Here is a 12,161-nt window from a genome sequence, read left to right on the forward strand (position 1 = left end):
GTGTTTCACAACAAAATAAAGCTCTAGCACATGGGGAAGTCAACCTACAACCAGTGTTTAGGCAGATATTAGTTATTCATGTTGAATAGAAGTCTGTGGCGTGGCTGAGCATTGTGATGCCTGAGAAACCCCACTAGGAGCCTTCCTTGTTTCCTTGGATTCTGAGGCAAAAAAAGGCACTTGTGGGAGCTCATGAGGCCACGGGCGTCACTCTACAACTGCACACAATAGGTCATAAAATTCCTCAACATATATTCCCTGCCACCAGCTATTGCAGTTTACTCTTTCTCATTCCTCCATACTCTCACTCAGTGTCTCACACCCACAATGTTAAAGAGAAAGTGGTTGTAATGACAGAGATAATAGACTCCATTTGCATGACACTTTTCACTGAGGTGCACTAAAGAGGTTTAGATGGCATCCCTCAGCCCCTACAGGCACGATGCATAATATCCATTCAACAGGCTGAGGGTGAGAGAATTTAGTCTAACGCGATAACTAAACGCTAATGCGCTGATCACGGAGCCCAGTGGGCAGTTATCAGAAACATGCCGTTAAATGGGGAATGCTGGACGTGGGCAGGCAAACAGAGACGGAAATGGATTGATGCTGGGAGCGTGACCTCACCCTGCCCACGTGAAGCAATCGCACACAATTAAACCTTATTTATTGTCTCTGTCATCATCCTGAGTGACAAAAGAAGCCCAGTGTTAAGTGAGAAGCCTGCAGGACAGAGGTCTATGCTCCACATTTATTCATGTATGTTATCAATCTGTCAGGCGAGGATGGCAGCGCTTTCCCCTCTCCCCCAGGGCTTAGGACACGTGGACCCAGGGTGAGCACACAGACTTGAGTCAGCACTTCAGCTCTTTGTTTGTCACCCCCCTCCCACTTTAACTGCCCCCCTGCAGGCTATGTGAGTGGGCCAGACAGACTTCCTGACTCAGGGATTTATTTGGCATATTGGGGAGGGGAAAGGCATCAGGCTACCACGAAGGCAGGGACAAACCCTTTGCTTTTCTTTCAGTGGAGCTGTTTGCCATTTATAATGACAGGCACAAGTGACTCTGTGTTGCCCACCACACCACAGCACATCAGTCTGCTGCTGCAGGGGGCACAGCACTATCACACCATGTTATCATATCCCAGGGAAGACACAGATGCCCAGAGAGTGAGAGGGAATCTGCAAATGCAAATCAGTACTTCTATTCATTTCTAATATCCACCGAGGCTGAACACGGTTTTCTCTATGTCAGTCTTTATATCAAAAGACAAATTTTCTGTTACCTGAGAACGATGGAGGATTATGAGTCAGAGTGGAGCGGCATTTTGCTTTTTGCGGGTGGATGAGAAGGTGGATGTGGGTAGTGAGATGTATCTACTCGACACAGATGCCCGAGGCTCCGAGGCCAGGCAGGATCTCCATCAACACCTCAGCCTTGACGGTGCCCGACAGGCCTTGGTTCACAGGTTCACACCTGGGTTTATCTACTGAGCCCCAGCCCTTTTGTGGCCTCAGCTGCCACTGGGTCCGCTGCTGCACAGAGGCAGCCATTAGTCCCATCAGCCAGATTATGGCAGGAAAATACCAGCTGGTGTTTTATCCAACAGTAAACAAAGACAAATACCAGAGAGCAGCTCAACCATCCCAGCTACCACCCACTCAATACTTCTGATGAGCCATTCGCTGCCCTGGGCATGTGTTGCTCAGATTCAACAGATTGATATGAATCAATTCTCATTTGTCAGACTCCGGAGACAGAGGTAGTATTAACATTTCAGCTCCACTGTGGCTACTTTCTCAAAATGGAGCCAAGGTTTCTACAGTATGTTACACATGCTATACATTCCACTCACACTCCTGCTCTCGTGGTGGAATCCATCTCGCTCTGGCTTGACAACAAAACCATTAGCCTCTCACCTCCAGGGATCAGACAGTCCAACTCCAACTGCACAAAACTGCACATTCCACAGAGCGGAAAAGAGCGTGTGCCACACAAAGAAAGATAAATTGAGAGGGGGAGAGTGAGAAAGAGAGAGAAAGGGGTGAGAGGGGAGGGGAAGAGAGAAAGAAAACAGGGCACCTCTCGCACACAAACACACACGAATATCAAATATCCAAGTGCGCTCAATGATGTCTGTGCACAAAATAGCTTACTTCACTCTCATGGTAGTGAATCCAATATTCTTCTCCACAGGTACAGGTCTCCTGCTCTTAGTGCTGTCAGAAAGGAGCATCAGCCCGAGCACACCGTCTGAATGACGACACTTATAAGGAGCTGCTACTGCCCCACTCTTTATCCTCCCTGCCATGTGGGCCAGATCAGCTGTGCTTGGTGCACCCCTCTGGTTCACATAATCTATCCTGCCTATTTGTCATTCACTGAGATCCCTGCTGTCGATCACAGCACAGCCAACCAAAGCCAGCAGTGAGCTGCTTTGTCTGCTCTGAGCCTCTCTATACAACTGCATCACTGTCTCTTTTACAAGCAAAACGAATAGGCCGGCTCAGTTTCTCGCACAAACTCCAGAATAAACATAACTGGACACTGGCCTTCAGCAAGTCATCTGTTATTCAGAGCAAGAACAGCTACTTGTCATCCGGCTGCGCTTCCACTGTGCAGCATGTAGGACTCATTATTGAAGAGATGCTCTTCTTCTGACTAAATTATAGTCCAGTGGAGTAGAGAGGGCTGTTTCAACTTCCTGATTTCCAATCTTCACTTTTGAAAGAAAAATCAGTTACATTTTATTCCCACAAGCTAATGACTTGTTTCTATGGTTACTCAGAGCAGCCAGGGGATGAAGGGCAGAGTGAGCGTTCCTGACACAAAGGCACAGTCTTGTGTGTGTGTGCAGGAGAGCCGAGGCTAAATGGCCCTGCTGCCACAATTACAGGAGGATCCCTTCTGCACAATCACAGTCATTAGTGCACAAACACTCACCTGGGCAGCAGCTATAGGCACCGGTGGATGACCATGAAACCACTTCCTCCTTCACATTCCAGCAAACAGCTGTCCGCCCAGCCCCTGCAAATCCCAACCTTTCAGCCTGCGTGCCACTTCTAAAGTCTGCATCCACCGACTGTCGTGTCTCTGAGGTCCTCTATACTGCTCTAGTCATTATCTCCTTGCATCTTAAGAGTGACTTCATTGTCCATCTCTGGGGTATGATAAGAGACAGTAGATGGACAAACTTAAACAGGGGCCCAACAACGTAAGATAACACTATCTCATACTGCTACACACAAAATTTGCCAGCTGATCAAAGTTGGCTGCAAACTGAGCAAGCATCCCCTCTCATCTCATGGGCCTGGTGTGTAATAAACACACTGCCACAATCAGCAGATGTTAATGGAAGAGAAAGATGGGGAGAAGGTTGTGCGAGGCAGCAGTTAGCCGCACCGTCTAGCCCCTGCTGTGAGCGTCGCCTGGTTTCATTACACAGCGGTGTGTCAATACACTAATCATATGCTCTGTCACAAGACAATCAGTGGTTAACGTGGTAGTCAGCTGAACACATGGCTCTAAATTCATTACCCCAAGTAACACACTGACGTAGCCAAACACACATAATGATATGCACACACACACACACCATCCAGTCAGAGTTTGACCCCTGACTCTTCCTGTCTCTCTGCAACTGTAAAGTCAGTCTAATTGCAAACTGGTCGTTACTGGCCCTGGGGTCATCTTTTGGTTTCAAGCTATTTCCTAAGATTACGAGAAACAGGAAGTGGGACAAAAGAACTGTTTTTGAGCTGGAATTTCACATAAGCCTGAAAGAAGCATTCATTAGATGATCAAAGACTTTTACTATTTTCTGCAAGTGGAAGAAAAAGAAGCATCAAGATAATATAAATGGCTGATGGACTTGGAATGGGAAGATTCAGAGAATAAAAGCTACACTTGGATTTTTTTTTTTGACTTACATTTGTCTACATAACCTGGAAGGCATCTCTGTAATGCTGTTAATCAAATAAATTCATGTGAACAAATGAGTCATTTGGTCTCTTAAATTAATAGTAGTAGCTTCTTTTCCATAATCATCTGGTCTATCAAATAAATGATCTGTCCATAAATTACATTAAATACTTAAATAAGTCTTAGGGATGTGGCGAGAAGAGACTGAATTTAACATTTAAAATCCCAAAATATACTAGAAATCTGAGGCAAAGCTGCTCTTAGAACAATCTAACCATAAAAATATCAAAGTTTACTTGTTGTAAAGTTGACACTATTAGAATAAATTAAAATAATAAAACATTGAAGGCACAATTAGTCAATTCACAGGCACAAATAATTCATCTAAGGAGATGCAAATGCTGTGTTGTTATCAAACCAGTGTTTTTACCAGACATATTTAAACTAAATGCTTCTTTAACTAGTTGAATGGTTGACTTATTTTTCCGCTGCAAAATTAAACATTGTTAATCGCTTTTCTTTTCCTCTCACCAACAGCCTAGCGAGAACACCTAGACTCCGGCTAATTGCATTCTAATTAAAATTTCATCTGTGAATGGAATAGTGTTAGTGAATGTCAGACAAGTGTCCAAGGAGCTGTTTCCACGCCACTGGGGTAAGAAAAAACTGCTGTTTGGTTATTCTGGTCTTACACCCTGGGCTCGAAGGATTTGCACGTGCATCTCACTAATTGTATCTACGGAGAACAAAAAAAGAATACTAATCAGATCTGAGTTTTCAATCATGTCTAAAACATGAGGGATGCTAATTTCATCTGCTTTTTTTTGCAGCTCCACTATCAGAGCAAATGGAAAATATTGTTGAATGACTCAATTTGTTTTGACTGTTTTACGTTTCAGACAACAATGATGTTTTTAAAAAATGAGCAACAACGATTTCACGATGATGTTGATGATGATCCCTGTTGCAGGGATAACAGCTGCAGAAGGTCAGGAAGTGGGTGTGCTTCAAATGGAGAACAGTGGATCTCCTCCACCCTCTTTTTTTCTATCTGCAGAACCCAATGCTGTTTGAGGTTGGCCTATCATTATCGTATTTCTGCGAGCCAAGTCAAACAAAACATTCTTGGCAGCAAATTATCTTTTGGATAAAATAAAAGGTGGTGGTGGAGCGCACTCTCTACACCCCGTGTGCTCCACCAGGCCCTGTTGCAGGGAAAAGAACAAGTCCACCTTCCTCTTTTTTCCTGTCCACACTGAATGGCTAGATGCAGCTCTTTATGCTTATCTTTTTCTTTTAGCTCAAGTCCAAAGAAAACATGAGCGTTAATAAATCAATGTCAGGAATTTAACCTGTCTAGCAGAAGGTCATGCCTCACTGTTGTTTAAACCTCGTGCTCCTGCGACAGGAAGCAAGATACACAGGAAGTTACATATTAGGTGGAGGATTTGGAACATCCCCTTAGTCAAAGGAAAGACCTCATGGTCCCACTGATATACTTGGACCCTGTAAAAGCTGGCAACACAAACTCCATTTGGGATGCTTGAAGAAAAGCTAAGCCACATACTGATCCCCCATGGGCTTCCTGTCACACTCCACAAGCCCCTTCACCGGTTTTCTCTGTCTCCTGTGGTGCAGAGCGTCAATGGTCCTATGCATCATTCTTAGCCAGCTTCCCTTTCAGAAACGCTCATTACAACACAGCACTTTTTGGAGAGATGAGGCAGGGAATGTATGCACTGGCCTGCCAGGGAATCTGTCATTGACAATATTTCCCTAACCATGCACCCGCACAGAGAGGGTGAAGTCTTCTCCAGGGCAACGACAATACCAAAGCCAAGCAATGCTTTAAAAACAGGCTTCTTCAGCCTTGGATACACAGGGACCAAAATGCTTTTACAAAAAATGCATCCTGCGCTACACCTGTGGGAGCATCCAGTAAGTCTATGGCTGGAAAATTGCAAGATCCGTTTAAATTGGCGAGGCAAAACAAAGAAAAAAATAACTAAACATAAAATACCTCAGGACAATAGCTAGCTTTAACCTAAACCCCTTTCGTGAGACACTCCTTCCTCATATCGAATTATGCAATTCTGTTTTCTATTCATGGGCACTGGTGCCTGCAACTAAAAGGTTCATTTAGTTCCATGATGTGTATCCCAAGGCATGCTATAATTCAAGCATGGCAAGAACAACATCTCCAGTGAATAAGTGCCCCACATGGAGGTTAAAACCATGAGACCACGCGAGTCTGTGCATATCTCCTCTTCAACTCACTGAAGACTGAATGCATGCGGGTGTGTATGCAAACACATTTCAATTAACCATGCAGTGACTTGACAGCATGGGGGAGGTGCTTACCTAATGAAGAAGGAGGCTGCTGCAGATGAGGAAGGAGACGCGGTGGTTGATGTACTGGTAACGGGCGCTGGGAGTCCCGCTTGACTGGAGCTCCTCAGTCTGCAGGGCGTCAGGGTGCTGCCGCTGGTGCTGGTCATGGTGGTGACAGGGGCCTCCAAGGCTGTGACATCCCTGTCTGAATTTCCCATCAACCCATGGGCCTGTGTACACACAGATACAGAGATAAGACCACAACCGCCACTTAATGGTTTTACCACTCCAGCTCACCTTCCTTCCACTTTATTTGCTCCCCCTCTGCCACAGATGGATGGGCAGCTGCTGCAGCCAGTACCAGTTAGTGGGAGTCAGCAATATCCAAAGATAGCTCCCCACAGAACAGCAAGGATGCGGGACCATTCATTGATTCTGGCAACACTTACAAGGTTCCTCTGGCTGCAGCCTACTGTAATTAAGTGGTAACCCACATTTAATTAGTAATTAAATCACTAGCGATTTACCTCACTTTGCTCCTGATTATATCTATACCTGCAAGTTTAGCACTTTACTCCTCAGGAATGAAGAACGTTTCATCCTGCAGACTCAGTAAAGCTATCTCAGAGAGTTTCACAGGGAGTAACAACAGGTGGTGTACAGGTGGCATTTGTTCCATAGCTTAAATGTTTATGAGGCATGTGAGCTGTGCTTAAATGGCACACCTTACCCTGGAAACGAAAAGGACAAAACTGAGACATGCCGCATCTCTTTCAACCCTTCGGCTTTGACAACTCATGCCAAATCTATGAATGAACTCCTTTAAGGATAGACCTGTGTGTCTTCATATTTTTTTTAATTATTTTCTGCAGCAAGACATTCTGCATTAGAACCAGTTCCACAAGTTTAAGTTGTGTCTGCAGCGTAATAAATTAACAATAGATTGAAGAAGTTTTGACGAGATTTTTGTGAAAACTGTTGCAACATAAAGCTGTGAAAAATAACATTAACTATATCTAATGGCACTGCCATTGGTTTATTGTGTATGAAAAAGGCTTCACGCAGAGTTTGAGATGCATCATGTAACAAAAATTAAATACATGCAGTATTACCTTTTAGCTCTCAGAACTCAGGTTTTAAGTTCATTTTTAAAGTTGAGGGGAATACTGCAGGATTTTTGGAAAGCTGGACCACAGAAAGGGTGAGCAAGAGCTCCATCTTCAGTGATCCACTTCTTTTGGTTACACCAAGCCATGGCGTGCAGAGAGCTAATTATGCAAGTCAAAAGCTGACTCTGAGACGACACTGGAGCTGGAGTCACCATGCAGACAAAAGGTTAATCCCCACTGAAGCCTCACGTTTATCCTAGCTGACGAGAACCCATTCTCTGAGGTTTTAGCATCAGAAATTAAAGAAAGGCTGAAGCTATTCAAAAAAACATTTATAAAACTGACACACGACACTTTGTAATCAGCACTGACCTTGAATTCAGCCCAACACAGGGCAGCAGCCTCAGTGCCATTTGACAGGAAGTGTATTATAAACACAGTTCAGGCCCTCTGCATATTTACCACATTGGGGTTTGCCCTAGACTCATGTTTGGCAACAAAAATAACACCCCTTACAATCTTTTTTATAAAGTGTGTGGCCTTCCACCATTTGCCATTTGTCTACACACACTGACAGCTGCACTATTTATATGCCAAGCCTGACATGAGAATGCCATACATCAGGATGTGAGGACATAGTTACATTCATATATGACAGGCTTGGTTCTTGCTTGGACTCCTGCTACTGTTAGCTTTACACGCAGCTTTACAGCACATTGTACACGCAGTACAATGTGCTGCTATATTAAAGCAGGGCTGCATTATCTTTTCCTGGAAACGCTCCACTGACCATTTGTCAAACAGTAGCCTTGTGGTGTTTGGTCTTCATGAATTCCCACTTTCCCTTTTCTTCCTTTTGAGCTTGTTATCAGATCTTAGAGTCATAGCCTTGCTTTAAAGGTCTACTTTTGCTCTCTTGGGGCTTCATCATAGAAGCTAAGTCAGATATCAAGCTGTGCATTCCAAAGTTTTGACTTAAAAAGCATGAAAAACCAGGCAGCACACTGAAAGCAAACCACAGTAGTAGGCCGCGCACTATGCTGGTGTTAGCTTGGTGCATACCAGCGAAGCAGACCTGCTGCACTTTGTCATGTATGACTAGGGCACTTCACGCACAGCCATACAGGAAGCAGATGTGTACAGCCTATCAAATCTGTCACTGACTGAGTAGGTGCAGTGCCGGTTTAAAAATCAAGTAGCAGACAGTTTCAGGAGCACACAAGACAGCTGGTCACAGGTGGGGTTTCAGCGTGTCCTTGAAATGGACATGTACATTCATACACACACACTCAAGCTTAGCACAGTGCCTTTCAAATAGTATTCCCCTCAGTATTAAAACTGAGGACTTAAGCGCCACAGCCAAGCTGCTCTCTGTAGCCTTGGACCTGCACTTTCCCTGATTCTGGCTGAAAAGTACAATCTATCCCCTGGTCAAGTAATTAGGCTGTGTCACTGGAGCCATGTGTGTTCAGCCGTTTGCACCCAAAGTCAGTAATGAGCTGGCCTTACACCCTTTAACCCCTAGCCCTCCCTGATCCTTTTGCCTTGGAAAGAAAAGGAAGAAAAAGGAGGGGGGGAAACGAGACAAAGCAAGTAACCATAATGGAAAAAAGTGAATCACATAAGTGAAAAGGGTTTGGGAGAATGCTTCCTATGAAATGTGAAGTGAGCAGAGTAGGACAGCTCTTTTTCCACCCTAGACTACCAGGACTCCTCTGTGACCTTTGATCCCAGGAGTCAACAGACGATTACTGCTGAGGCGAAATAGGCCTTGCGTTAATCTGGCTTTCGTGCCTGGCTGGCTTCTGTAACCACCAGAAACCAACTGAGGCGAAAGCTGAGTTCCTACCATGTAGGACTAACATACCTTCTCATTTAGTGCCGGTATAATTAAAAGTTCTCTAGTGTCTTTCAGAAAATATAGTGTAACAGCACAGCATTCAAATTCTTTCCTAATCTGTGAAGAGTGGGGATTTCCTTCCCCTTCATTTCTGCATCATTTTCTTCTCTTGTCATTCTCTCATTCTGTGGCGCATTGCCATCAGAGCCCAGCTGCACCGAAGCAGCCGAAGCCAAGATCATCTGCTGGGCTTCAAATTGGTGGCAATGGAGCACACCGTGGCAGCAGGCAACCACCGGGCCAACAACGGAAACCCTCATGAGTCAAGAACACTTGGTTTTTGCAGATTAGTGTACATGTGGTTGTGGATTTAAATGAGCAAAGGGAAGAAATGCAGATTTGGATCAATCAATTTTTGCTGTTAGCAGCAGCAGCATCACACTCCTAGTAATGTGATTTCACGGATTACCTTAACTACTTAAAGATCTTTATTCAAACTGCCAATAACAGCAGGGATTACATGAGCAACTGTGAAGCTGGAGCATGTCAACTTTGGTTTTTGCATCCGACTCTTAGACTTGCAATAGACTGTTTCAGAAAATGCACATGTTTCTCATTCGCCCAATTCGAGGCAGCTACATTCAGTGGAACCGCTGCCAGCCAATTATAAAGATGGAGCCACATAGTTTTCAATTCAATAGACAACCACAAACATAGCTTCAGATGTTAACCAGAGCCTTTTCCCAAATGGGAGTGTCAAGGTGCTCTATAATGGTCTGTGTGTGGGAGTGCCTCAGGCTTGACACTTTCTGAAGAATTTCTGTCTAACACACACAGTCCATCTCTGCTTCTTGCACGCTTTCCTCACAAAGAAACTAAGAAGAAATCATGAATTAAAGCTTGTGCCTTTCGGCACTGTGTAACCTCCAATCCTCGAGAGTGTGTGTGGGTTTTTGTCATTCTAAAGGATCTGGTTTTAATGAAAGAACCCACCATTTCTTCTGTGTTTGTAACTTAATGTCCTGAAGGGACATTTCTCTCTGTCCAGGGAAGGCTTCAGCCACAGCTACAGAAACCGAGCAACTCATCCTGGCTCCAAGGGCCGCTAATTGCTTTTAGACACATAGATGGAGAACACAAGTCTGCCTCTCCCTTCAGTGCCAGGCTGTTTGATTTGCCCTAGATTGCGTACATGCAGTTAAAAGCTTTTGATGGCCTCCCATAAACCATCTCTACAGGCACTTGTTGACATTAAGGGGAGGATTGAAAATCTGTCTTTAATTTTTCAAGCAGGAAGAAGGAATAACACTGCCAAGACCTGCAGTAGACTGCAGTTATCAGCGCAGCTAAAACAGAAATGGCACGATTTACAGCTTATGAAGCAGATGGAAAATATTAAAGTACAAGGACGAGATCAACCCTGGGCACGCATGCCACAGTTGGCACGAAGGGTTAACTGATGGCATGACCATAGCTGGACTGGCCACCGATGATTTTTTTATTTTTATTTTTAGTAATGGTATAAACAATGAAAGTTGGTGGATTGGCCAGATGCTGGCAGATGTGTAAAAATAACTGTTTGGTGGTGGCTGCCACAAGAGGCCAGGTGGATGAGGGAAAGGTGAGGCAGGAGGAGCAGAGACCTGAGGCGGCCGCTGGTCCGAGTGTCAGGTGAACTGAACTTCAGGTAAGAAGTTCAGGGGTGGCTGTAGCTTAGGTGGCAGAGCAGGTCAGCCACAAATCAGAAGGTCGGTGGTTCGATCCCAGGCTGCCTCCTGGCTGCATGTCAAATATCCTTGGGCAAGATACTAACCCCATGTTTGCCTACTGGTGGTGGTCAGAGGGCCCGGTGGCGCCTGTGTCCGGCAGCCTCGCCTCTGTCAGTGGGCCCCAGGGCAGCTGTGGCTACAATGTAGCTTGCCATCGCCAGTGTGTGAATGCGTGTGTGAATGGGTGAATGACTGAATGTAGTGTGAAGCGCTTTGGGGTCCTTAGGGACTAGAAAAGCGCTATACAAATGCAGGCCATTTACCAAGTTATGACCTGCAGTCTCTCTGGGTCAGATATGAACCAAGTTTAGGTGGAGTTTATTTTCGTTGTGCTGACTTTTTACAGTCAGTTACAATAACTCTGCGTACTAGCTAGCATGACGGAGTTTCTATACAGCTGGGTGGGTGCTTTGATGTTACTGATAGTGAACTTTATTTTATTCATAAGGTTCGTTAGTCGAGTTGCCAACCGTGCCGTAAAAAACAGAATCATCCCGCATTCAGAGAAAACATCACGTGTTTGGTATTGAGCTGAAAAGGAACACAGTTTGTCCTGGACTTCAGCTACAATGAAAAAGACACAAAGCTGGAGTTATTCTGCATCTTTACGCTGTCAGCTGCCTCTTCTTCTCTCATTCAATCATGAAACTGATCAATGATCAGCTGATCGGTATTTCTGAGCAAGTCCCGTCTCTCCTTTGTTTATCGCCCACTTTGCGCCAGAAAGAGGAAACCAGCGGATGTCGCGCTAAACAACAGCAGCGCGTTTAAGCTTGATCATTAGAATTTATTTAATATTAATTTCTAGTATCAGCTGATGTTTGCTGGAGCCACAGCTGTAAAAGCTGCTGGTCATGATATCGGTTTGTATCAAGGGCATAGATTTGGCATGGACGGAAGGGACATGTCCCCACCAATATCCAGCGATTATTGAATTGTCCCCACCAATAATTTGATCTCTTTGAGTAAAGAAAAACAAACCCGACAGAAAGAAAAAAACGATCTGTCAACGTCTCATTCGCCTAGCTGTGAAGAAAGAGTTAAATTACGTTCCATACTGGAGTCCTACATCATGTGACAAATATGGCCAATGTGATTGGTTGTGCCTTTCAAGGAGCTCTGTTTAGTTTTAGCAGCGGCCGGCAAGCCTGCGCCGCTAGGACCTGCAAGGAGGAGAGGAGGATGACAG

General features: G+C 44.8%; 1 protein-coding gene across 4 annotated transcripts in view; it reads right to left on the bottom strand.

Moving 5' to 3' along the window:
- Positions 1–12,161, bottom strand: part of kif26ab (kinesin family member 26Ab) — a 67,283-nt gene that overhangs the window by 25,836 nt on the left and 29,286 nt on the right. For all 4 annotated transcript variants that reach the window (XM_085392560.1, XM_085392561.1, XM_085392562.1 and 1 more), the window contains one exon: positions 6,285–6,484. In XM_085392560.1, coding sequence (XP_085248686.1) covers positions 6,285–6,484 — 200 coding nt within the window. The remainder of the gene's footprint in view (positions 1–6,284; positions 6,485–12,161) is intronic.

Source organism: Rhamphochromis longiceps, linkage group LG19, assembly GCF_057381845.1.
Source record: "Rhamphochromis longiceps isolate RC_006_pf linkage group LG19, R_longiceps_female_GT1.1, whole genome shotgun sequence".
In the NCBI taxonomy this organism is placed as follows: Eukaryota; Metazoa; Chordata; class Actinopteri; order Cichliformes; family Cichlidae; genus Rhamphochromis; species Rhamphochromis longiceps.